Here is a 27,494-nt window from a genome sequence, read left to right on the forward strand (position 1 = left end):
GCTCTGACACAGCAAAGGACGAGACTTCTGCTTCATTCATTTGCAGGCAGAGCTGGCTTTATAACAAGTACCTCAGCCTACAATATTGGGACCCTGAAGGACTAATGAGAATAATGCAGAGTGTTTCAGGTCTGGTCTGTGAATCCTCTGAATGCACTTTCATATTAAAATGGGCAAGAGCTAAAGTAGGCCAAGTCAGTATGCTGGTGTTGCGTTGCCATTCCCTGCTGTATAACTGTGAAGCACTTGCATTTGAACTAGTGCCAGATCTTCAAAGCCTCTTGAAATGGGCGAGCCAGGCAAGTAAAACACGCGCAACAGCTATCCAGCCAAAACTGGGTGATTCCGAGTTAAACAAATTCCTGTTCATTTCACTATGAAATCCCGACATAGACACCAAGCACTATGACACAGACAGGGTCACGCCTCTTGACTCATGCTATGTGGGACTTGTATCGCTTCAGGGCCAGGTCCTCCGGTGCCGCGTACCTCACGCAGCCACCTGTGACTACATCAACTGCGGTGAATCGCAACTGAGGCTGGGCAGTGTTTTGCAGCCATTTCACAAACAAGGTGCATGGTGGCTAGGCTACACACAAGAGTACAGTTATACCAGCACCGGGGGGGGGGTCACTCTGCACAGTCCTCTTGGGGGTTAGCTGATACGGGGCATGTTGTCTCTTCCGTGTTCACAACCATATTAGAAAAAGCAGCGTGGCACAAAGACATGAATTCAGAGCCAAAGAAGCTGGCTTTGCATTTGATTGACTGCTCAGCCCAAGATGAGTCGCTTTATTTCTCTCAGTTACTTCCTCGATGGGGCCAGGACAGCCTCCCCTCTCTGCCTTTTCCAAGAGGTGCAGCAGAGGTGAGCTGGAGGCACTAGTGACTGCTCCATGCTTGCGGCAGGCACTGCCCCCTGCAGCTGGGACTCCCCTCAGCAAACGGGACATCACGCAGCCTCCTGCAACCTCATCAGTTCTCCTGTTTCCCGTTGTACACTCAAAACACTTAACGGAAAACATTTGGCAATCACCTCACACAGAGCGCAGGAGACAAGAGCGCAGGAGACAGTCAATTCCCAACAGACAGACTAAACCCAGCTACGAAGGCATCTGCTCCACACAGAGGGGTACTTGAGGCCGGGGTCCCCTGCCCTCTGTCACCTCCATCTTCTGCCTCCTCACAGCCTGGCACTGCCCGGCTATGGGCCCTGCCGAGCTGGGCCCACTTGCAGATCCGTGGCCCAGGCTTGGCCCCAGGGCAGTGCCCAATGCCTGGGGTTGCAGCTGCTCATGCCCCCCCGGCTGCCCCACTCCTGGCTGAGGCGGTGGGACAGGCCTGGCTGCCAGGGCCTGCCCCGATGGATGCCCATGGGGAGCCCCTGGCCCTGAACTGCCCCAAAACTTTCAGGAAAACACCTTGGAGCTCCCATTAACTTTACCCATAGCCAACAGACTGACAGACACACAGATGGTGCCAGTGCCCAGCTGGATCAAATCCTCTGCCCGCTACCTTTACACTTTACACTAGGCACATCTGCAACATGATTAGCACGAGGCTGTGAAAAATGCATTTTAAAGGGAAGACTGCAGCAGGGGGGGGAAAAGGTGGGGCTGATGCTTTAAATCTTCCTTCCAACATAATCTAAGTTGTGGGTAAACAGGTTAGCATAGAGATAGAGCAGTCTGAAAAAAAGTCATGAAAACCACGCAGTCGCTGGAGGGAGCTCATCTCTGAGGTCCCACTGTCAGTCATCCAGGCAGTGGTTCTCCGAAGAAGTGTAGCAGTTCCTAGACTTTCCAGCCAGCCTCATTTATTCACCTCACTAAGTGGACTTGAGAATTTGGAATAATTAGGGAAACACTCTGGACTACAAAGTGTTTCTCAGAGCAAGCACTGAGTCACTGAAACAAAGATCAAAGAAACCAGTTTCAAATAGCAGAAAGAAAAGCCAAGAATAAAAAGGAAGGCTGCTTTCATCAGGACTAGGTCTTGCAGGCTGTGATCTGCCAGCGCAACTTGAAGTGCACGTCTCAGCAGAAACCTACCCAAGTCAATCAAAGCACAGCACTCACATAAAGCCATACACAGGCATCAGGACTTTGATAAACAGCTCAGAACCAAAATCTTAATGCATACAGCTTATATAATACAACACAACTAAGAAATTGTGCAAACCATCACCGCCTTGCCACCCCCCAAAAAAAAATAATTTGGAGAGAGAGGGAGGGGAAGCTATCCTTTAGTATTTCTAAGCACTTAAAGCCAAACTGATGCTTCAATTGCACATTTGCTAAAGTTTAATGACATGGAATGGAATCAAAGCAATAACATTTAAATCAGCTTAAGGAAACTTGAGTCATGGGCCATTTCATCCAAATAAAAATTACTCCAAACAAGATCCAGCTTCTGCTGGAAGCTAAAGGGTGTTTGGGTATGTTTGTTAGGATGGACTTTCCTGCTCACCAGAAATATACCAGAAGTATTATGTAAAACTAGCCAGTTGCTTTTCATTCTGCAGCTTCTATTCTAGTGCACACTGGCTTTCACTAGGTACAGACCAAAACATTTCACCTAACTAAAAAACTAATGTGAACACTGTGTCATCAAATCTTCTGGCACACACTCAGATCTCACTGAGTTGATGGTCTGCTTATGCAAGAGAGATTAAGGGAAGGTACAAATAAGTGGACAGAGCAAAATAAATTGCCTACAGGAAAACTTACTTGTGCCAACCTCATTTTTAAGTGGGATTTAGGGGTACATTTTTGTAAGCAAAACAACTATTGAAACATCCCTGAAAAAATAAATTAAGTTATATAAGGAGAAATCACGAACTCTTTTTCCTCCAAGAAATGGCTCCAAAAGGTTCACAAAACTTCATGCCTGTGAGCTACATCAGACAGCTGTCATCCTACAGGATCAACTGCAACCATTAGTAGCAGTGGATTTATGCTTCTCCTAATGTGAATCAAAAGCAGCAGAGTAAGTAAAACATCATATTACCCTCATGTATCTTAAATAATATAAGGCAGGAGAAGAACCAAAAATACAAAGTACCTTTTAGAATTGTGTTATAATCTGTGCCATTTCCATTTAACTGAGCCTGACATTCAATTTAACTGAGCCTGACATTCAATCTTTTAATGGTTTTAGTTCCTTCATTTCTATCATTAAAAGAAAAAGGAAATCATATATATACCATAAACGTCTGGATCCACAATTGGGCCACTACCTGTACATGGAGAAGACAAAAAAAAAAAAAAAAAAGAAAAAGCTTTGTAAATAGATTGCAAATGCTGAAAGAATAAGAGTTTCTTTAGGATTTTTTTAAGAGTTGGCATGTTATTTGCAATAGAAATGATCAGTACCTACACAAATGCAAAGCAGCATCAATATATTGCAGTACTCGTTTATCAGGTTACGTTTACAACCATTTTAGAGCTATTCCAAAGGTTAATATTTTGCTTCATGTGAACCAGCTAATGCACAGGGCACTAGCTCTGGCAAAGGCAAGTGTATTTCCCAACTGGGCAAAATTCTGCTTTCCACTGTTAATGTATATCTGGGATAAGTGCAACAATAACTATTCCTGTTGAAAAATCAATGATAAAATTTTCCCTGACCTGTGGAAGCAGACTTCAGTGAGCATTAACAATCACTGACTTTTACCTGGTGAAAAAATTTTGCTGTTAAATCACTGTGAGAGCAAATCGGTTTAGCTGTGAGCTGGCAAGTTAAGGGCTAGAGGTAGGAATGACCTAAGCAACATTATTTCATTGTAAAATGATGCTTTCAAAAAGCCACCTGCACAGCTGATACACAAACAGAACTCCTACCAAAAGAGTCAGATGTCTCAGAAGCCAGCCTTTACACAAGCAAATGGATAACCATCTAGTCTACACTTTTTCTAAATTTTACTAGTTCCAATTCGCAGCTTTTTCTAATTACTGCACATATGTGAGGATGAGCACATATGTGAGTATAACGCACAGAACGCCCACTGAAATTAGCATATATCAGACTATTCACGCATTGAAAGATACTTGTGTTGTGTTTCAACATAGCCGTTCATTCTGGTCTATAATGTGTTTATAGCATAGTTTGTGTAGTAGGCTCCTAATCATAATCATATGGAAATATAATTAACAGATAGTTAAAATCTCTAAAGATGAATCAAACTTCAAAAAGCATAATTCCATTTTATAGTATTATACAGTAAATTCATAGCAGTGGCATTACACTGGCATAAACCCACTGTAGAAGTATGACCAGAACATCATTGTTTCTGCTTATATCAACAGCGTGAGAATCTGCTGAAAATACTAAACAGAGTTGCAACCTATTTGCAGAATGGCAGCAGATAATTAGGTTTATTTTTAAATGCATTTGAAGACAGTCTAGTATCCAGAGATATAGGTTAATAGACCCCGTGAGAACTGTCATGTCAATCTGCAGAAACAAATAACAAGTGAAGAAAGCTTGTACTATCATTCCTCAAGCAACTTCTGACCAGGTGTTTTTGTCCATAAAAGTTCAATGGATTCAGTTTTTCCGGTATGAAAGATCCATCTATTGAAAGACAGTATTTCTAATGTACCTTCTGCAACCTGAAGGGGAAAAAAAAAAAAAAAAATTCCCAGGCTTTTATTCCTGAGTTAAATGGCAACATTTTTGTTACCATTTACTGGAATTGGGATAAAGTAATCTTTAAAGTAAAAAACTCTTAGCTCCTGCCAGGGATATAAACTAGGAAGTCATCAACTCCATTCAAATACCTTTAATATAACTAAATACTTCAAATAAAGTTGCAAAAATCAAGATGCTGGACTAACACCAAATTTCTGTTTAGTATTCGCTACATAAAAACATATCTACTCAATCATCAAAATATCAGTTGAAAATATTTTAACATTAAACTTCACCACAGTAATTTTGCATGTTTACACACAATTATTTTCAAGGCAAACAGAATGGCGTTGTTGTTTTGGTCCCTGCTAGAACAGGTGGTTGTGTAAATAAACTATTAAGAGACTTAATCCTATTCACTCATCTTTATAAACCACATCAACTACACTTAGTTTGCTTGCTTCTTTCTTCATAAAGTCGGCATTTTCAGAATAAAGCAGCAGCAAAAGACTCAATCCAAAAACATACTTCTGCAAAACAGACCTATGTTGTTATGCCACATAAGCAAAATGCTACCTCTAAGGCATATTTAACATATTCTTTTACTTTGACAAGATACTATGTGACTTGGATTCCTTCAGCTGAATTTTAGAGTAGCAAGCCGATAGATGAATAAGCTTAATTAAAAATACTTATTATTGGTAAAAATGTCTCCCACATTCATTAGCTGTTCTGGATCAACTATGAGAACAGCCTCCAGAATAAAACATGAACATTTCTTGCTTACTGTTTGCTGCAGTGTAGTCTCAAATAATCAAGTCATCCTCAGCAAGAACAGCTTCATATGAATCCAAGAACTTTAGCAGATTAAATCAAGTTAAAATTCTAGCTAATAGAATATGAAATTTATTCTTCCAGGCCTTCATATTTAAAACAAAGGCCTAATTTACAACATTAACTGTGTTATCATTAACTCAATCCAAATCCCACTGTGGTACATGCTTTCCTCCCCTTTCTGCCTGCATCCTCAGACCAATGAAAAATGTTCCACCATGCAAGTGGCATGCTGGAAGTTGAGAGGATCTTTGCACTAATCGTGTCTTCATCGCATTTGATGCAACTTTGAAAGTGAAGTATTACACTGTTGATGACAGAAAATGCTTCAGACTTAGTTGTATTTAATATAGATAGACATATGGATTATAGGTGAGGGTTTTTTTTTTTTATTTTCTTTTTTTTTTTTACCTTCAGACCATTTGCCCGTAAGTGATGAAATAACCAGAGAATCGGTTTAAAGCTCAGTGAGCATACCCCACCCCATGAAACATCAGAGCTGGTATTTAATTCAGCCATGAATGCATGGAAATGAACATAATACCAGGGCGTGGGCCTTAATCTTTATGCTTCATTGTACAGTACGTGGGCCAAAAGAAGAAACTACACAGTAACGACAGCACTGAAAAAACCTTTCAAGGGGTTGGAAAAGCCTGACAGTGCTTTAAATAGTATTAGTTTAAAACAAAAATTGTAATACAATGCACAGAGGATTCTAGTTTTTTTAACATTTGCTTTTATGCCAGCTTAAGTGGAGGAGACAACAATGTTATGACATTTTCTAAAGCTCAATGCCACTATTCTTATAGAAAAAAAAATATTGAGGAGGTTAAGCAGATAAGCAATTTCCCCTGTTGTTAATTTTTAAGACTTGTTTGGTGCCATCCGCTATGCACTGATTTCTAAAGTAGTTACAACCTGTCTATACATAGTCCAGTTTCCTCTATACTCTTTTTGTGAAGCTTAATCCACCAAAGATCTTGGGAAATGCTTAAAGAACACAGCACACATTACCTTGGGAGACCTATATTCCTTATGAGTATGAAGTGGATGGAACAAATAAATAATGCTGTCTTTCTGATTTGGAGAATACCTACAGTTCTATTTACTGATTTAAAAGGCCACAACTGGGAAAGTTTCAGTGGACAAGGGAGAAGCATAAAGGAAAAACAGAATAGTAAAAGGGATTTGGATCAAGCACAAAAAATTATAAATCCACTTAAGTGTACTAGAGGAACTGTTATTCTGTTAAGCAAATGAAGCCAGGTTCATATTAAATAATCAGGGTGTAAGACAACTTCCATTGTACACAGAACATCTATCAGGTGAACTGTTTTAGTGAACTGTTATAATGCAGTATTAGAGATCATGAGGATGCCAGTAGCTGAAACCATGGCATGTTTCTGTAATAAGTCTGTTTAAAGAAGAACTTACAGAGAAAAAAGAGGAGAGGAGCACTAAGGACAGCAGCAGTAAATAAAGCCTGGTTGTATCAGCTCTTCACCTTCTCCTTCTAAGGGTGGGAAAGCAAAAGACCTGCCATCTCTCTCCCTACAGCAGACTGAACTGATAGGGAAAAAATACAGACCATATTTATACTGTCTACAGCCTGCAATGTAGGAGAGAGAATTTAAATATTCACTTTTTTTTCTGCCAGATAACAGTAGCACTGCACATTGCTGTTTGAAAAAAGAAGGCTACTTATATCTCATGGCTAAAAAGCTGAAGGTACACACATGCTCGTATTTTCAGATATGACTGTGCATTTTTTTGCACAAAAACATGCCTTTATTTCCACTCCAGCTGTGCAAGGTCCACTCAGATTTTCTTTCACATACAGCAATATGCTTATATGTATGCCATCTTACTTTCACAGTCACTTCACATATGGTTTTCAAGACGTGGCAAAAGATCAAACCACGGTGAACATCAAACACTTACAGTAGTCCCTGCAGTTCAATGAGTTAGTCCACCTTGAGCCTGCTTGAGCATTTAGGAGGGTTGAGGCAGAGCCTTTAGAGTAACTGAAGATGCATATATTTAACAGCAACCATCTTGAGCATGGATAGTCCTAGGCATGTAGGTGCCCAACCTCCACTGAAACTAATGGGAATTGGACATCAAAATGCCTGTGAGGACCTGAGACCTTGACCCTCCTGCCTCTTGGTTACTTGTTTTATCTCCAGCTCCCTCTGGTGTCCTCAACAACATATTATCCTCAACTCACTGGACTGCACTACTGATTTTGCAACAAGGCACTAGATGCTACACAGGCATGCCCCTTGCCCTTGTATACACTGCCTAGTTGCATTCATATGCAGTGCAGAAAACTTACAGAGTGGCTGAATTGGCACTCAGTGCTTTCCAGAATCAGAGTTGAGGCTTGAGAAAACACTTCAGAAACAGCAACCTTTAACTTGTCTTAGCTGGCACTGAGAATGGTTACTCAAAAGGAAGGTTTACAGAGCACTAGCATAGCCTTCCTTTAAGAAGCAATAAACAAGAAGAAAACGCTCAAGAAAAACATTATTTTACAACTAATCTTGAAGACATTCATTCAGAGAGAGGAAAAAAAAAGCTTCCTCCAAAGTAGTTAAACTGGCCAGGAGTACTGCCTCCATGGTCTCATAAATTTTCAATTGCTAACGTAAAAAAAATATTATACTTACCATCCCCAGGCACTGACATGAAATGAGCATCAACGCGTTTTTCATCCTCTCCGTACTCATTCTTTGCCAGTAAGGTATAAGCACCATTATTCAGGTGGGTGGGATTGTCTAGCTGAAGGCAGCCATGGTATTCACTTTGATTGATAACATGTATTTTAGTACAGATGTATTCAGACTCATTCAGTATAGCCCCTTCATAGAACCACTGCAGTGTGGGCTTAGGGTTCCCTTTCACAGTGAATGGAATACACCAGTGGTGGTCTGGGGTTGGAGATTCAATAAACGTGATATTTGGTGCAACTATATTGAAAAAAAAGAGTGAAGAACATCAGAATATTTTGAACACAACTTTCTTACCTTCCCTCCCTCCCCCAAAGTTATCAGGGAAGTATTTTTCATTCATCAGTACAAAAGTATGTTATTAGTAAGAATGATACTTATTTGGAGGATACTTACATAGGAGACCACCTGCTTTGGTACTATGTTTATAGCTGAAATGAAGCCGTTCTTGAGAAAGAAACAAAATAAACTAGTTTCAGACAAAAACTGAATACCTGATAAATCACTTAAACCCTGTAAGGTGTGGGAAGTTCAGTTACTGCATCACTGAGAAGAGCAAGAGAAACATTTTAGCTTTACTCTGCTGCAAAAATGGTGCTGAGGAGTGCTGAACACAACAGTACTGAACACAACAGTACTGAAAATATTTAAAAGTTGGCCAAAACAAGTAGTACTGGAAATACATTCAGCTAGGAATCCAAACTTTCAGATTATTTTCTTCACATAATCAAAGCCAGAAGAGATGACTTAATTCCCTGGATTCTTCTGTCAGGGAAAGACGATTTTCTGCTATACATTTTCTCATTCTTTGTTCAAACCTGCTAAACGCCTCAAGTTTACGGACTTGTCCTGTTTCCCTCAGGAGATTATTCCAGCACCTTGCCCATTATTTCACTATTGGGAAATTTTCCTTGGTATTTATTCTTAACTGCATCCAATTTTATCTAGTTATACTACCTTTTATCACTCGTAACAGTGCCAAGCTCAGAATCTCATTTACACTGTTCAAACATTTCTAGTTTATGTTCCTTCCTATAGCTATTACATATCCAATTTCAACCTAAAAACCTACATCTACAGTAATTTTTCTAGTTTACTCTGCCATGAGCACATGCTGAACAAAGTTTGCCATCTACAAAGCGTTCCATTCCCATCTTCAATTAAACAGAGGGTTGCAACTTGTGAAAACATGCTGTCTAGTTCACATAAAATGAATTCAGGCTGGAGCTTAGATCTAAGAAGCGAGTGCCTCTACACTACACGTCCCTTCCCCCTTCCTTGGGCCTGGCAAATAAGTGTATTATTCAAAGCTATGACAAATAAATTTACATCTGGCAATACTAATGTTGCAAGTGTGTTATTTTTTGAACAAAGCAGTTGTTGCTTTAGATAATAAGAACTTAAACATTTGTAGTCTCTTACAATTAATTCTATGAGCCTTTTGATGCATTCACACTTAATTCCTAAGACATTGTGTATGTACATGCACACCATTAACAAACCTTCCCACACTGACAGTGCCATGAAGTATTTTGGGTTTCAGACCTTTATTACAGATCATTTTAACTGGAAGATAAAATATTTAGAAACACAGTTTTTGTAGTACGCAGGGCTGAAAAAAACACAACTGCTGGTTGGGCTACTCCCAGGATTAACTGCAGTAGATAGTTCACATGCTTAGGGATTTTGTTTCAACAACCTGCATGCCCAAAAAATATTTATACCCAAAACAGTTGCTGCCAATGCAGTTTGGCCTTGGGAACTGTATGGAGGCCTGCATACGTACAGAATACTGTGAGCTCGGCAGAGGCTTGGTCCTCTCCCACAATGTTCTCTGCTACGCAAGAAATCCACAGTCCGCTGTCCATGGAGGAAACGTTCTTTATGGTTAACGAGGCAGGGTTCTTACTTGTGTCACTCTACAGGCGATCAGAAAAACATGCATGTGTCAACCGCAGCATAAAGAACAAGGGAGAGGGAGCGAATTATTGGCCACAGCCAAATGGCATTTTTCATTTTCCCTTCTTGTAGCTGTACAGTCCACAATTAATCAAAGCCTTACTTTAGTCTCTTATCCAGACACAAAACACCTACAGAACCAATTGCAGTGGATTCAAAGCTCCAAAAGTCCTGCTACAAACACTGCACTCAACCATTTTTCTGTCCTGTCACCTTCAGTTTCTGCCTTTTTAAACAGTATACTTCTTACCCTCTACATCAATGTTCTTTTCTCTGCCCATACCCTTGTTCATCGCTCACTTCCACTTCATGACTGATTTCTACAGTCTGTCTCTGCTCCCCTTGAACTTTATTCTGCTCAGTCCTTTACACTTCCTTTTGTCTCTTTCCTTTACACTTACACTTGACATCTCTTCTACTGCTGCCTTCTGAGCTCTACTGTACCTTGACAACAATGTGTTTTCTCCCTCCTCCTTAGCCAAATTTATCTTGAAAGCTTCTTCTTCTCATGAAAACTTCCACAAGAAATTACATGCCTTCTACTACCTAAGCTACTGCCCAAGTACTGTTTTATGTGTTTAAGCACTGGCTAATTAAGGTAAGAATTATGATTCTTAGAAATCTTGATTCTTATGATTCTCAGAAAGCTCGGTCCCCATTTACAGCCTTAAATGCCATATTGAATATACAGCTATACAACACTCAATAAAGCAAATAGGGCTGAATTACAAAAAAAAAAAAAAAAAAAAAGAAGCTAGCAAAGCTATTTGTTAAAGATTCTGGTTTTCTTGTATCAGGCCCTTCATATGATCTCCAAATAATTACTATTTCCATACTTGAATTTTTCATAAAATGCAAGACTCTTTTCTTAAAATAGGAAAGAAACAAAAACACATTCAGAAAATAAACAAATAATTAGGACCATTTTTAAAAACTACTTCTGAGGCACTTTTCTCAGTGTACATATACACTTCAGTGCTGCACAGAATACAAACACACTGCGTCTGTAAAACCACAGTGACTTTCAGTGGCAGTCAATGGGGACATGTGGGAACACCCCTGCATAGAGTCCTGTGCAATCAGAATTTTGAACCTCAAGATGACACCTTAACTCCACTTAAATTGAATGTCATTTTGATTTTAGTGTGTCACTAGGGAGGGTGAGTGGAAAAGCAAACATCCCATTACACATTTCTCTATGCACAACTCTCAGAGGTGAGCTCAAAGCTGGACTGAAAGTAGAGGGGCTCAATTGCAGGCTCAGGGCTGAAATCTAACACAAGAAAAATCTAACCAACATCAATTGGATTATACATCAGCTTAAAAACTGAGTGCATACAGTTAGCTTTGCAGGACTACAGTTTAGTTTTAACTTTTGTTAACATCTCTGTAAAACAGGAAAGAGAGAGAAAACAGGCAAAAGCAGCGTAAGAGGTGAAGAAAAGGGAGGCAGAAACTGAGATAAGGAAGCAAGAGAAAGGAAACCAAAACCAACACTTGCAGCAAAGGGAAGGATGGTTGTGAATGGCAAATGAGGTTTAAAAGGCACTCGTTCTTCTGCTACTGAAAAGACTACTGTGCCCCGCGGCTAAGGTTGTAGCTAGCCTATATGACGAGCCCCTAAGAAATCTCAAGATGAAGTTATGCCAGGACAAAATATTCCTGGAAAGCTTGAAGCAAACTGACCATGGCATTTCAAAGATAGGAGGGTTAAAAAATGAGGTGATCTCACTTTTTGAACAGCATCCCACATTTGTTTTGGCTCATAACTCAAAAAAAAAAAAAAAAAAAAAAAAAGAGAGAAAGAGAAAGAAAAAAGAGAACAGAAAGAGAATGAGGAGAAAGGGAAAGGGAAAGGGAAAGAGAAAAGGAAAGAGAAAGAGAAAGAGAAAGAGAAAGAGAAAGAGAAAGAGAAAGAGAAAAGGAAAGAGAAAAGGAAAGAGAAAAGGAAAGAAAGAAAGAGAAAGAGAGAAAGAGAGAAAGAGAAAGAAAGAAAAAGAAAAAGAGAAAAAGAAAAAAGACAAAAATAAAAATAAAAAGAAAAAAGAAAAAAGAAAAGAAAAAGAAAGAGAAAAAGGAAAAAAGAAAAAGAAAAAGAAAGAGAAAAAGAAAGAAAAAGAAAGAGAAAGAGAAAGAGAAAGAGAAAGAGAAAGAGAAAGAGAAAGAGAAAGAGGAAGAGCACAGCTTGGCATAGGTTCCCCAAACTGTTTTAAATTCTTGTTCTTGATGACAACTGATACCTTTGGGTAGTTTTACAGATTGGAGAAAATTTTAAAAGTAAAACTAGAGTCTTCCTTATAAGAGCTGGAAGACAGGCTAGTCAAATTCTGCACAGGCCCAATGTAATAACCTCAAGGAAGAAAGTACAAAGACTTTGAGACTTCAGAGGTCCTGTCTCTTCCACACTGCAGGAACAGTTTTGGAAGTACACATCCCATACTTTGTACAGATCAGGAAACTTTAAGCAGTCTGCAACATCATGAATGTAGGAAAGCCAAAGCCATAAAATTATAAATAACAGAGGGTCTTGCCCACTGTGTAAATGATGGCAATTTAAGAGGTCACCAGCTGCATGTTGAAGATCTGCTTATATGCCTCTCCTTATCAACACTTCCATTGGAAAGAACTTAATCATTCTATCTCCAGTGTGCACACAGTCTCAAGTAGGGACACAGAAGACAGAGATCTCAGAAAATAGAATTCCTCCCTGCCTAGATGATTTTATTGAGGAAACATCTTCATACTTCATTAAAAAAAACAGCCATTCTTTTTAGTAAAACCTTCACTTCAATTTCCACAGCTTTCTCTTGTTGCTTTGCTGGTTGAAAGAAAATTAAACAAACCACAAAGTATTTACAACCAAATTCCAACACAGGAAGGTTTTGGCATGAAAATATAATAAAATTAGAGACACAAAGCTTTTTTTCATTATTAGGGTAGATTATTATCTGTATGTAGGTATCAGTGATAACAAGAAAGCCCCTGTGTTTCAGTACCCCAATCTACCACATTGCTTCCAAAAATTTACAGTACTCTGATTTACAAGTGAGCATCCAAAAAACAGAGCGCAAATCAGGGTCTCAAGGAGCAAATGTCTGTCATTCTTCAAAAGCACTGTGGCAGTCACCCTGGATTGAAAATAACTGGAAAATAAATGTAATCCCCACATTAATTTTCTATTTCATTTTTTAAATAAAAAGTTAACTAAAGCTAGACATGAACCTTCATTCCATCCTTCAGCAGGTATCCTCTGTCTCTGAATTGTCACGTATTTGAGTATGAAGCTTACCTCATGGTTTGAAACAAGATTAGTGAGCACCCAGGACACATTAGGGGGTGGCCCGCCAGTAGTATCACAGTACAATGTGATGCTCTTTCCTTCCACCACGGTGATGTTGTAATTGCTTAAGTTTGCTGAGGGCAAGTCTACAATAGAAACAACAACCAAAAAAACCCGCATGCATTTGTAGTTGACAGAAATAAACACCACCCAATTCTAAGCAAGCTGCATAAATACAAGCAAAAACACCACTAAATCGGATGTTCACTGTGGTCGGTTACTATTCCCTCAGGGAGCACGAACAGCATCTTTGGAAACATGTAACTACAATCTTTACGCTGCTACATAACATTTTCTGTGCCTCCTCCACTTCACATCCTAAGAAAACATTACTGCATGTGGAAATATATTAAGCTAATTATATGGGGAAAAGTTTCAGGTGGGCAAATGAAGTTATCCTAACTTCAGTGTTCATCTTCAAAATGGAAGAAAACCCTTCCTTTATTCTTTCAAACGGGAAATGTAATTTGTCTCTTTGTAAGAGCTGCAAAGCAACGTCTATTTCCCATGAACTGACACTGTGGTATTTCGACCACTCCACAACACTAACAGGAAAATCCCATTAGCTCCCAGTATCACACAAGAGATTGCAGCCCTCCCTGTCATTCAGACAAACAGCTCACAGAGAGCAGGGCAAAACCTAGATCTGAAGTACAAAGTGAGGGAAACAGAGCACTGAACAGATCCAACCAGAGAAGAGAAAGGACAGAAGAGAGGGTTAGCAATTGCTCAGAGGTGCTATCCAAGCCACCTCAGCAGACTGCTATTGTCCTCAGGGAAGCCGAAAAGCAGTGAGATGGTACCACTCACCAGGAAATAAGCCCAGATTTTGCAAGAATCAGGACCTCCCCTGCATCTCACAGAGCTATAAATCACTCTGTATCTCATTCTTCAGCACTCAAAGCAAAGGGAGCTTCCCGAAGAGTCAATATATGCTAAATGTTTAAAAACACAAGGAATTACAGACTGCCCCTCTTCAAAAATAACGCCAGCATTATCAATAGACTTCAGGCACAGACAACCTCACATTTCACATTTATTTACATAGCAAACACTTATGCAACATTCTAGAAATATCATTATCTTTTTAAAAAGATGCTGTGCTATCATTTGGAGCTGCTACACTCTCTGAAAAGCCTTGGCCTCCTTTATGAGGCATTTCTCATCAGCTGTTCCAGGCAAGTTTTACTTGCAATTTATCATTTCAAATAATCAAGCTTATCTGCTGTGCTGGATATGTATGCGTGATCTTACAATTACTTTTCTTTTTTTCGGAAACAATGGTTCTCTTTGTTTTGGTTTGGTTTTTTAGTTAAGAGTACAGTAGTTTCATCATGGACTTGCAGGTATAGAAGTTTAGCAGAGGTTTTTTTGCTTATGTAAAAGGTTCTGTACAATTAACCATCAAATCAGTGTGAACACATTCATATGTTTGCTAGAACTTCAACAGAAGCTCTATGTACTGGAAATCTCCCTTTAAGTTTAATTAGTTCAATAAAAATTAAAAGAGAGGAAGTAATACAAAAGAGAAGACAAATAATTTTCCAGGCAATGCTTTCTTGCCTAATAAGATTTGAAGATCAGTGCAAGTATGCAATAACCGCTTAGGCAATTCTCCCAGTGCTTTAAGTAGTGCTGTAATATGATTCCTGTTATAGGCATCATGGATTTCTTCTACTGTGTTCACTTTATAAATCATATGTTGAAGTTTATTGAGACAGAGCTGGACAGTTTGTACGCCTTGATGCAGTAATCTGTTAGCGAAGGTAACCATCTGCTCTCACCTGCTGTGAATTCAAATCTCAGCAGTGTCTGTCAACTAGCTGAGCAGGAAATAAAACTAATCCTAGGGAACATTTGGATATTAATTATGCTGGTTAGGGAACAAGGAGAAGTAATGAGATCATTTGCTTTATAAAGTTACACTTCCACACCACCTCTGAAAACCATTCCAACTACTCTTGCCAGACCTGAACGTGCGAAGAGATTAAAGCTCCCCACTTCCTGGCCCCAGCACTTGGGACAAAGTCTACATGACAGATTACCTTTTCACTATGCAAGCGTGCACAGTTCCTACCAACACATCATTTCACATGAAACCTCTCATGTAAGCAAAAATAAAAACAATCTTTGGTGCCTTAGAGCTCTCCTTTAATAGCTGTTAAGTTCTGAGACAACTTGTTCCTGCAGTGTGTTTATTTACAGGAGAGGCAACTGAAGTTTAATTCCTCTGGTACTGGTTCTGGTTTCCACCCAAAATTAGATCTAGTTCTCTTTATTTCCAAAAGTCTGCACATGCCATGTTGGTGTTATATTTCTGAGGGAAACAGTTATATCATGCTTGTACCCTGCCAGGAGGTTATAAAATAATAGTCTTATTATTCTATAGATTCCTAAAGTTGCACTAAAAACCAGTTGCAAGACATGGCAGAAAACATTGCAGCAAAAAGGTATGAATACAATAGAATTTGCATAGAATTAGAATTAGAATAGAATAGAACAGAATAGAATAATCACATTAGTGTGTGTGTTTTCTTTTACTCCCTTTCCCAGTCACAAGAGGTGAGTGGGAAACACATACAAGAATTTCCTTGGGATTAATTTTTTCTGGTTGGGTTTCTTGAGTTAGTGAACTTTAACTGCAAGGTCATTTGGCTTTTATTTCCAGTGGTACCCAGACTGCTCCACAGCAGAATACACCCTAGTTGAGAAGTGGCTGTGTCTGGAAAAAGTAGTGTAAGACCTCTTGTCTAGAAAATGTGATACACTGGACTTACCAATAAAGCAATGAAACTAAGCAGCAAAACCTGTACTGAAAAATATTTAAAAAACGACAATGCACCCTAAAAGACATATATGCTCAGTATGTATGCTCAGTGTAGTGTGAGACCATTTATACGAGTCAGTAGCACTTTGACACCTACACAATTACAAAGATATCCAACCATCTGCATTTACTCCTGACTTAATTTGGTTAAATACAGTGGTTTAGATGACTATCACCTCTGTTGATACGGATTAACATCTTAAAGGACTTTGTATACAGTAATTGATACAAGCAATCAGACAACGAGTTCAAATACTTTTGTATACTGCCAGCATAGTAAATTCAGATTGTAGCATAAAAGCCCATGCAGGGTAGACATAACATCATCTTTCCACAAGTCTCATCTTGATATCTGTCAGACAGAGATTATCCTGTTCCCCAAAGCTGGAAACACAATATCTCTTTTAAACTTCGATAGCACTGATTATTATAATTCTGGATATCAGTAATAACCCTGCTAGTATCTGATTTCTTTTTTAAGCTTGCTATCTTTTTGGCCTTAATAGCCTTCTGCAGCAATGAGTTTCGTAAGTGTACTGTCCAGGCCGTATACAAGAGCCATTCCCTTTTACCAGTTCTGAAATTTTTCTGCAATGTTCAAATTCATTGAGAGCTCTCCTGTTCTGAATGGACAGAGAAAAAATTGTTTCTGAATGATCTTAAGACCATTCTGTTTTATTTCATTTTCTGAAGTCCCCTTTCTTCTCAATAATTTATCCAATGCTTTTCAATCTCTACAAAAAAAGGAGGACAGAACCCACTACTGAGAATTTTAAACTATAATGTAAAGAGCTACGCAGTTCAATAGATGAAAGTGTACACTAATATCTATGTGTTTCATTATGCACAGGTGTATAACAGCTATGTTATTTCACCACATACAGAATATCTGTTCTCATATTCAGATTGGTAACACTTTATTCCCAGGAACTGACAGCTCTGAATTAGAATAAGCAGTCACTTCCCTCACCCCAGCACAACTGAATGCAACAGAGATGAGCAGGAGGAACTCATTTATGTCAGCTGAGTGTCTCCAAATACCATCTTATGCTTTAGAAGGAACAAACCCTCCTTTAAGGCTGGGGGGCACGGGGGGGGGGGGGGGCTATTTACCTTCACAGACCATCATTAGTACAAACCAATGGCCCGAGGTGATCAGACAGTGGAACTGTCAAGCATCGCTAGGGAATGACTCATATGTTCTCTGTGCACAGCTGGGACTTCAGCAACCACAAAACCAAATACTTTGGATGAAATTTTCAAAGGTTACTACAGCATTTGGCTACGCAACTGTCAATGGAAATTAACAAAAAGAATGTGCCTAAATTCCTAGAGGGCTTTCAAAGTCTTCATGTGGCTACTTACTACTTTCTACAGAAAACTTACACTGGCCTTGGTAAAGCCAGACTCTCACTATATGTCAAAGGAAGGATATGACCTCATTAAGAAACAACTGAGTATTAATACAAACTCTTTAGTCTGTAACTCAACTCTCGGTACCAAGCTAACACTCTAGCCAGTATACTACAGCAACTTTTAGAAGAAGGTCTTAAGCAAGAAGAAAGGAATCCGCCATTACACCCAAGATGTTGTTTCACTGGTTAACTATCCTTACAGTTACAAAAATTTTTAGAAAATTTTTTCCAGATTGACTTTTTCAGCTTCAACTTACATCTGTTCAGTTCTGGGATTTGTTCACCTGCTCAAAAACCTTCACCAAAAAATTCTCTCAATGTGGTCAATTAGCCTCACTAATACCTAAGAAATGACATGATGAAGAAACGAGCACCTGAGAGAATACCATAAATCCAATATTGCATTCATTTATCCCATCCTTTGCATGCTAAGCCCCTGATTTTCATCGGCCTGTTGACAAACTCCCAGGAATCTAGACGTGGTGCAGGGTCACTAAATGGTTTTCAATGTGGCCTACAACATCTCTTTTTTGCTTGGCACATTTTTGCAGGTCAACCTGTTCTGTGATAAGAACAAGCAGTTACCAAGAAAAAATTAGCAATTTTTTTCTAAAAAGTAGCCAACTGCATCTGAATTTTAATAAGGTCATTTTAATCCTTACCTGAAATCCTTAATCATCTTTTCAATAAATGTGTCAGGTCCAGAATTATTAAATTAATACTGAGCCAGCTACCATCTATCAAACTGAACCATGTAAAGGCAGACTACCAGAACCACTGATTTATAAAATATTCCCTGTAATTCATAAGATACAGTGGTTGAAATCCAGTCTGCTTGCCTGACATACGGTTTCAATATAGTCCAAGGTTCTTGGCTCCCCTGATTTTGCTTTTTCTCTCTAGGGAGAAAACTAATTACAGCACTACAGTACAGCTTGGTAACACCCACTACTTGTACTGTTTGAAGCCTGAAAACAGGATGGTTGACAATGCAATTTGTAAAGAACTGTGCACATGGATCTGCAAATTTCAGAGGTCTTACTGGCTCCAAACAGGCTGTATTAATATAAGGTCTAAGAAAAACAGGGTCTTCTTGTATCAGTCTATTAAAATTCTGTCTTGCTTGAAAATACAGGAGTGTTTACAAATTCCAAGGGTCTTTTCCTGTGGGCTCTTATGGATTTAAAAAACAAAGCAAAAAACTTTCTAGTAATTCTAGCTACGAAGCTAGGAGCTGTTGGATACGTGATTCGCCTCCTGTGTTTCACTTAGCAACTGTCTGCAGCCAACGACCTCTGAGCCAGATTTCAGCCATGTGGTAAATGGGCATGTTCCCACTGAAAACTGCAGAACGACAGGGACAAAAATCAGCCTGGCTGCATCTTTAGAGTACTATAAACAGGATACTCCAAAAGTTTACATGCAAAACATGAATTAAAGAAACATAAATCATTGTCTCCATTTCCTGTTTTATCACAACCACAGAATCAAAATGCTCAATACCTAGAGATAACTGCAGAATTCTCACAGAAGTTATTCCAAGATAACAATGGCAACCATATTCCATGAAAATAAAAAATTATGTTAGGCAAGTAAAATACAGAATCAGCAGAAATGAAGAACATTTAAAAAACCTATCATCTCTCATCTGTCTTCTTCTTTCTGGAGCCCAAAAATCACTTTCTTCTTCCGCTACAGGGAAGAGAAGCCCTCAACCTCTCATTTCACTGCTCTAACCACCGGGCACTACCCTCCATTCCTCCACTGTAACTTTGCCATCATGCGCAACAAAATTTGAAATTTCCCTTGGATTAAAATCAAAAGTAGAGGCACTAACCTGAAAGGTATGAGGGGGAAAGAGGAAAAGGAATCCTGGATTATAATCCCTTTCCCCAGCATATTTCCATCCTCTGCCCACTGAGTGATGATATAAATTAAAGAAACTGTCCCAGATCAAAATCTCTTCAACTCTTTAGGAGAGTATACAGCCATTGAATAAAGCACTGAATAACCACTTAATAGAGATATGCTCACCATGTGGCACAGCAAATCTTGATGGGTGTTTTCCACAATGACCATGGTATTTTGCACAGATCTGACAGGGTTAAGCTAGAATAGTCTCAAACACTCTACAAGTTTGTGGTGAGGACATTATCCCCAAAGTTTTAGGTTCGATTCCTGAACTGAACCTGAATCCAGAGGATGACAAAATTTCCTCCTGTAGCCAATTTTTTTTTTTTTTTTGTTTAATCAAAAAAAAAAAAAAAAAAAAAAAAAAGCAATTCTGTTATGCCCTTTTGAAAGGAAAAACACAAGTTCCTACCATTGGGAGAGATTGAGTCCAAACGTAGAGGCTCCTTGCCAAAACCCTGAGAAGAGTCATTCAGACCAGAGTTTAGGACTTTCCCATTCCTTTAGCATTTCCTAACGAGCAGTTGGAAGGCATATGCACACTGAACAAGATCATTTCGGACCTCTTCTTGCTACATGTGCTTGCTGCTTCAGTATACCTTCTCAGAAGTCCAACTCTCATTTTCTTACAACACCAGATCTGATACTTACAGCACCCACCTCGTTAAGTCTATGGAGGAACGTCTTTCTCTCGGGAAGCAGAATGAGTGATGTGGCAGCTCACTGAGCCACCCAAATATTTTAAAATACTAAAAGAAATCTGCCTCCAATCATAACATGCCTGATTGTCACATTCAGCTGGGAACCTTTACAGAAAATAATTAAACAAGTACAGCCTCTACTGGAAGATGATGAGTCTTTGAAGTATGCTTTTCCAGAGCCAATACACCCTTACTTTGCCTTTAAACACTCGATCACTCCCTGCTTAACTGAAATTATCACTAGAAGCAAACTTCTTTAAGTAGAGCCAGCGTATGCCACAGAAAAGACCAGAAAACTTGCTAACTCATCTTCACAATTACAGCAACAAACACAACCTCCGCAGAACTGTCATCCCATCCAGGGCTTCAAATGCCATCATGAATGCTATGTAGGCAAAAACCACAAACAGCCGTGCAGCAGCACAAATTCACTTGGACAAATTCACCGAGCTGTCTTCTGCAGTCAACCTGTACAGAAGCTTTGAAGATTGCTGCTGACATTTCAAACTAGATGAAGGTCTTATGTTTCCAAGGTTTACATCAGCTCCTTAACTTCTGCCCAAGACCTTTCTCTTAAGGTCCCTCAGCCTGACCTGGGTTCTAGCAGGAAGGTGCTGACTAAGAAGGGGTCTTGCAGCACCTGAATCGTTTAATTGACCTCATCCCCAACATTAATATCAACAGTTTGTCTGCCAGAATTTTCAGATTATATGTTTCTATAGAGGCTATCAAACTTATCAACACTTCCCTTGCCAGCAGCCTCCTGAAGGTACCCTGCCATGTTTTTTCTCAAATTCCCTGAATGGTTAAGGAAATTAAATTGCATTTAGAGAAATTGTTCTTAACTGGTGTCTAAGCTTCAGTTTATCCACACCAACTTTCAAAAGAAAACCAAATACATTCAGGGCAGTTGGGTTGAATACAGCAGCCACAAGCTTAACAGATGAGCCAAGAGCTAAACAGCCTATGTAATGTACGTTAATGAGGCCTAAACTAGCTTATGCAAACTTCTAACAAATGGCTTCTTATGAACTAAGTGCATGTAATGCAGTTGCAATTCCTGTATCTTTATCTGGAGAACTTCATGTATGTCAAGGAAATAATGAAAATAACGCCAATCTGTCAAATATTGCAACATGATAAACGTGTTCCTGAAAAAGAACATTTTCAGAGAACTACATAAACAACTAAATGATGGGTTTCACTCCTGATACCAAGTATACCACGTACCAAGTACATGGCTGAAGGGATGCCTTCATGAAATGTCTCCACTTTTAAAGTGAATAAAGTACTTTCTTTAGACTTCAGAACACAGTTATCTAATCACCAGTCTTCACGTAGCTACATCATAAGAGCAAAGTAAGAATACTGCCAGCCAACAGTCAGATAGTCATTCTCCCTCAGTAGATCAGTACTCCACACTTACACAGATGCGTCAAGTCAGGCCTAGAGAGTACCTCTGCAAACCTGCACAATGCACTAAGTTCAGGAACAATACTTGAGTGATCAAGACACATTTTTTTCCCTTAGATAGTGCCTTATTTCTTTCTATTTCTAACCTGCTTTGTATTATAAACCTGCTTCATTCAAGTTGAAGCAGAAATTGAAATAGAATTATAAAATAAAATCCTGCTTTTTTAAAAAATATGAGACATTCTCATACATCACATACACTCTGCTATCCTCATTCACAAGCCCTGATTTACATATCATATGCCTAGATATCTGTATGAAAGTTACTGGTTGCTTCATGAATAGATAAAAGTGTACAGGCTCACAAGGAAGTTATGTACATGTCTTTGAAAATGAGATTCCTGTTGCCTTTTCAAACATCCATAAATTATTGGTTATTTTCACTTAAAAGCTGGAATAATGAAAATTGTTTTAAGTTTGGAAAATTCTAATGCAACCTTGGAGCAACAGTGAAACACCATTACTGTCAAAACTGTCACAAAAAAACATTTTTCATGCAGCCCATGATCACAGATAAGAATTAAAACTCTTACAGAGAAAATAAGAACAGTTTGCCACCATACATCATGCATAACATCTAGTTCTTGAGCCAAAATAAACAACACAGCCTAGAGAGCCCATGAATATTCTGAATGCTAAACATGGAGAATGTTTAAGGCTTTTTTTAAACTTACTTCATTCTCCCTGTAATGCTCTCCTTCTGATAGTCTTATCTGTGAAATCTGGCTGATACTGGAAAAAAATGTCAGCAGCCACTGTATTATGCCTTTGCTTGTGGTTTTAGACTGCATTGTACCGTGATTGCCTAAGATCTAATGGTTATTTTATTGACGCACTAATACTACAAATCTTTTCTGTAAATTCAAAGAAATAAACGTGTCAATTCTTCAGTTTTCCTTTTCCCTCCCCTTAGAATTTATAACCACCTGCCTCCAGTCTGATACTACCATTTACTTATTTGCCTCTAGGACAAAAACCTATCACCAGAAAGAGGCTGAAATGAAGCCAGATCCAGTCCAGTCCATTTGTAGTCATCTGAACAATTGCCTGCAAAATTCATGGCTTTCCCAACCAAGCCAGAAATGGGCAACTCATCTCCTTAGATTGTAAGTCTACATTACAACAACTTCTAAAATTTTGTCAGTCATACACAAGCAGCAGCACTAAGAGCAACACCACAGTACTTCACGCGCAAGGGAAGAGACAGACAGAAAATGTTAGCATTCATAAAATCCCATAGTTCGCAGAGCAGACAACATTTTCACTGACTGGCTGCATATGTAAACAATCAGCCAGTCTGAACACACCTTTGTTACATATACAACAAACTAGTACATGAGGCTAATTTGCCACTTTGTTCAGTAGACTTTAGCTAGCATGCAGGACCAATGACAAGAAAGAAAACATCTTCAGAAACATTATATGATAAGTAAGCATACAAAGCTGGGACAATGAGCAAAACTGAAAGCAAGATTAAGCGCCACACCAGCATATATAAAACAATTGGATTAACTGAATTGACCAGATAAGGCAAAACGCTATTACCAGATTGAGATCCAGAGCAATAAAAAATCTACACAAGACTGCAGAGACAGCTGTAGAAGCCAAGCCTCTCCCAAAAACACCACAAGAAAAAAGACTTCTTTCAGTATCAGTGAGTTCAACAATAGCAGCTGCGTAACTCTGAATGCCTACCAGAGGGAGCAACCAACACCTTAGTAACCAGTCCCAAAGACATGGTCTTGCCAGCTTGGCAATCAATGAGCTCCAGATGATCTGCAGACTGACAAGTCTTTTGAGTGACCTTACCCCAGGCACAGGACACACCTCGCTTCCCAGGACTTAGTACACTGGTTGCAATTGCCACCACAGCTTACAGAAGTAGCAATAAGAACAAAGTGTTTACTTATTTAGTTCTCTTTCTGGATTTTCTGATGGTATTTATCGGGGGGGGGGGGGGAAGGGAGAGGACGGCCTTGGTGATGATGCTGTCCATAATGTACAGACAACCAGCAAATGCTGTGAAAATGACAAAACTAGACACCACTATTCCTCTACACAGAAGGCTCTACTAATACTGCTGGTAGATGCAACTTAAAAACCTTTGACATAGTGATTCAGTGTGAACTTAAAAGATTCTAACAATTTTCTTCATACATAAATACATTTCAAATGCAGTCAAAAAAATAATTCTGCAAACATCGTAACAATTGACTGACACTTAATATTGCAGCTGGAAATGGTCTTCTAGATAGTGAGCTTTCCTTACTTTAAACCTCAAGAAAAGAAATCACAAAGTTCATGGCATCTAAATTGCAACCAGCCTTTAATCAGCATATTAATGAACACTTCCACCATATAAACAATAGGTAAAGTACCAGAGATTGCTAATTTTCACATCAATTATCTATAAACCAAAGCCTTATGATCAAGAAACCACAGTGGCCTCTTCCAACTTTCCAGCAAGAGATTTATTAACAGCACACAGTAGCAAGATGTCCTATTACCAAGACATTTACCACATACTGTACAGGCCATTTACTATAACATTATGAAGTAATTAATAACACCTGCACACAAAGGAGAGAGCACATTTGCTTAGTTCCTAAAATGAAAAAAATTAGCAAACCAGAGAGATGGGATGAAACCATTTCATTAGCAGAGAAAATTAGATGTTTTATTAACAAAATTCAAAGGCCTGCACACCCAAAAACTTCTCTTGACACCAAAAGGAGCTAAAAAGGCCATGTACTTCACAAAAGTTCACATATGTCAAAAGCTGAATTCTTCTATTTCAGTTCTACCTATTAGCCTCTCAGGAAGTTCTGGAAATGAAATAAACCAGCTTCATCAATGTTTTTTTTTAAATTAAATCTTGTCCTTTTAAACACAGAAAAATATCTGCAGAGATAATGAAAGCAAGAGCCGTGCATTGAATCTTTCAGATATATTCCAGAACACAGCTCATGGTCACCAAAACAGTCATTCCTCCTCACCTGGAATTCTCTATTCTGTGCCTAGGTAAAGGCTGTGTTGTCATCTCTATTAAAAACCTATGTCCTGCATTGGTTCATTTTGAAAAAGGTAAATTAAGGGGAAAGACTCACTAAAAGAAAAGAAAAAAAGAAAAAAAAAAACCAATTTTTTTTAAAGTTTAGTGATATTTGGACCCTGTAAACTAACATAATTTGCAGGCATGTGCTGACATTCCCACAGATCTTCAGCAAAATGCATGTTTCCCATGTGCAAATTCCACATACTGCAAATTCCAGTCTGAATGATGTATATACTCACCCTTTCCCCTCCTCTTCCTCCTCTAGTTGGAAGTACCACCTTCCCTTGTCACAGCAAGTATTTTAGTCAAGACATGCCCACAGGATGCGTGCATGCGTACACATGCAGGCACCTGCACAGCATCAAGAGCTCAGAGACAAGTCTATTGTGACTGCAGATGGTCAAGAACTCAGGAGAAAGAAATAATGTGTCATAGGTTTAATTCTGGGTATTTAACATCAAAAGTTTTCAAACAAAAATCCTAACTACCTGGTAGCTTCTAGACGTGCCAGCCAAGACTGTTACAAAATACTATGCCGGAGTTCCTGGTTTGTACTAATTGATCTCAGACCACCAGCAGACCTTTCTACACCCAGCAGATTAATCTACCTTCTACTCCATCCAGATGGAGCAGACAGTTGGGTCCATTTAGCTCAGCTCGGTATCATCTCCCACTTCAGGTAGATCAGATCCTGCAGCACACAAGACCAACTGTGCAGCTCACAAGACCACCTAGCCTAAACAGGTTGCTTTTTTTTTTGGTCGCACCAGACACTAGCATCATTTTTGTCATGAACACACCACCACACCTGGCCCCAGGAGGAAGCTGGACGCAAAACCAACAGCACGATATGTGGCCATAAAACACATTACTGCCACTAAATGCCACACATGTTGGGTCTGCAGGAGGTCCCCTCTGTGGCTGTTCCTCGCTGGTGGCTGCTATTAGAGGGTGTCACACCCTCCATATGGGCAGTGGAAAAAAGGACGCTCAATGGGCAAAGGTGGAAGGAGAAAAGGTATCATTTCTGTGTTCCTCCTGCTATTCACCTTCACTTACAGCTTTCCCAATCCCACTCAGCCCTCCATGAGGATACCCTTGCTCCCTTTCCTTCTCCTGCCTGCTGCAGCGCAGGTCTCATGTCATGTCAGAAACACCTGGCCTCTGTCCCTCGTACACAGAGGAGGAGAAATCTCTTCAACTAGTGGGTGAAACCTTTCATCAGCTGTCCCAGGACCAAAGTTGTATGTAAAAGAAGTAAGGGGATGGCCTTATTGTTAGATCATTTTTCCACTATCTCCAGATCCAAGTAACTTAACTGAAAACAATACACCGCAAAATGCTACAGACTTAAACTTGTTATGACTTCTTTCCATAGCCTTTACAAGGGAAGTCAGTAGAGTTTTATCTGTGTGAAGAACAGAGCTATTGCTAATTTGTCTCTATTAGAAGGCATTTATTCTGAATTTTCTTCCTATGGTCCTAGCACTACAGTTGGTATTTTTGAAGAAAAATAAAGACTTCATTAACCATAAATACCTGAAAAAAATTCAAGGAGGTAAAATTTTGTGTCTATTGAGCTTGGAAGAACTACTATTGAGTTTAACAAAGGCACACACATGTTATATAATTCATGGGTGTTTCCTATAATCGGTGTTCTGTTTTTCTGCACTTGAATAATGGTATATTCTTAAAGGATCAAGGCAAAAAAAAAATCCTTTACATGAAGCTCCCAGAATTATTCCATGTGGGGTGAAAGACCACTGAGTGGTTAATATCTCCACTGAAACCTTTTCCTTTAGCAGCTCTGTTGTCATCCTGATAGGTATCTTGTAAGAAAGCATGTTTGTTTTTCCTGTTTCACAATAATCTAGCAGTAATTTTATGTTAAAAGAGTATTACCGCAGTTTGGGACCTTCATATCCAGCAAGGCTGTCCTCTTGTTGTTGTCATCTATGCAATATAAATCCTGAGTTTCTGTGTAAAACTTGGTCTCTTGAAATTTCTTGATCCACATAATTTCACAGGAACACTTGAATGGATTGTCCACCAATATCCTATAGCAAAAAAACCCAATTTATTTAGAATGCAGAATGTGTCATCCATGTAGAACAAAACGGGGGCAGGGGGACTCCAAGCACTCATCTGGGTGAAAGTAGAAGTTGAACCCTTTAGTTAAGAAGGATAAGGAATGCAACCTTAGTAACCTCAGTGCAATGCAAGCTGCAAGTGGATAATGGTGCTCCATTTTATTTCATAAGAGTCAAGCAGAGATCAGAATTCCTCTCTTCTACATTTGACTCTCTGCTCAGCTACCTCAGAAAGATCATGCCAGAAATAGTTTAATGCTGTGAGGTGGTAAATTCTTTATAGAGTCAAACAGTCATAGACTATAAGCAAGCTCTAACAAACTCTATTAATAAAAAAGTATTTTCCCTAACCTTCAAAATTCATCTGCCACAACACTCTAAAAAAATCTCACTGTAAAACCCAAGGTAATGCCACGAAGAAACACTAACTGAAAAAATGGCCCTGAAACAGAAACATATCACCTACCTATATGGTATGCTGCATGGAATTTAAGCCACAGGTTAGCAAACTTACCAAATTCTAGTTTT

The 27,494-nt window shown here is 39.1% G+C and overlaps 1 protein-coding gene across 6 annotated transcripts in view; it reads right to left on the reverse strand.

Moving 5' to 3' along the window:
• The window catches only part of NTRK2 (neurotrophic receptor tyrosine kinase 2), a 213,529-nt gene that overhangs the window by 157,671 nt on the left and 28,364 nt on the right, over nt 1-27,494 (reverse strand). For 5 of the 6 annotated variants that reach the window (XM_049795658.1, XM_049795663.1, XM_049795660.1 and 2 more), the window contains exons 5-9: nt 26,779-26,933; nt 13,444-13,580; nt 9,982-10,114; nt 8,136-8,435; nt 3,206-3,238 (exon numbers count right to left, since the gene is read on the reverse strand). In XM_049795658.1, the coding sequence (XP_049651615.1) occupies nt 3,206-3,238; nt 8,136-8,435; nt 9,982-10,114; nt 13,444-13,580; nt 26,779-26,933 (758 nt within the window). The remainder of the gene's footprint in view (nt 1-3,205; nt 3,239-8,135; nt 8,436-9,981; nt 10,115-13,443; nt 13,581-26,778; nt 26,934-27,494) is intronic. The other variant, XM_049795659.1, reaches the window with a different exon arrangement.

Source organism: Accipiter gentilis, chromosome Z, assembly GCF_929443795.1.
Source record: "Accipiter gentilis chromosome Z, bAccGen1.1, whole genome shotgun sequence".
Classification (NCBI taxonomy): domain Eukaryota; kingdom Metazoa; phylum Chordata; class Aves; order Accipitriformes; family Accipitridae; genus Astur; species Astur gentilis.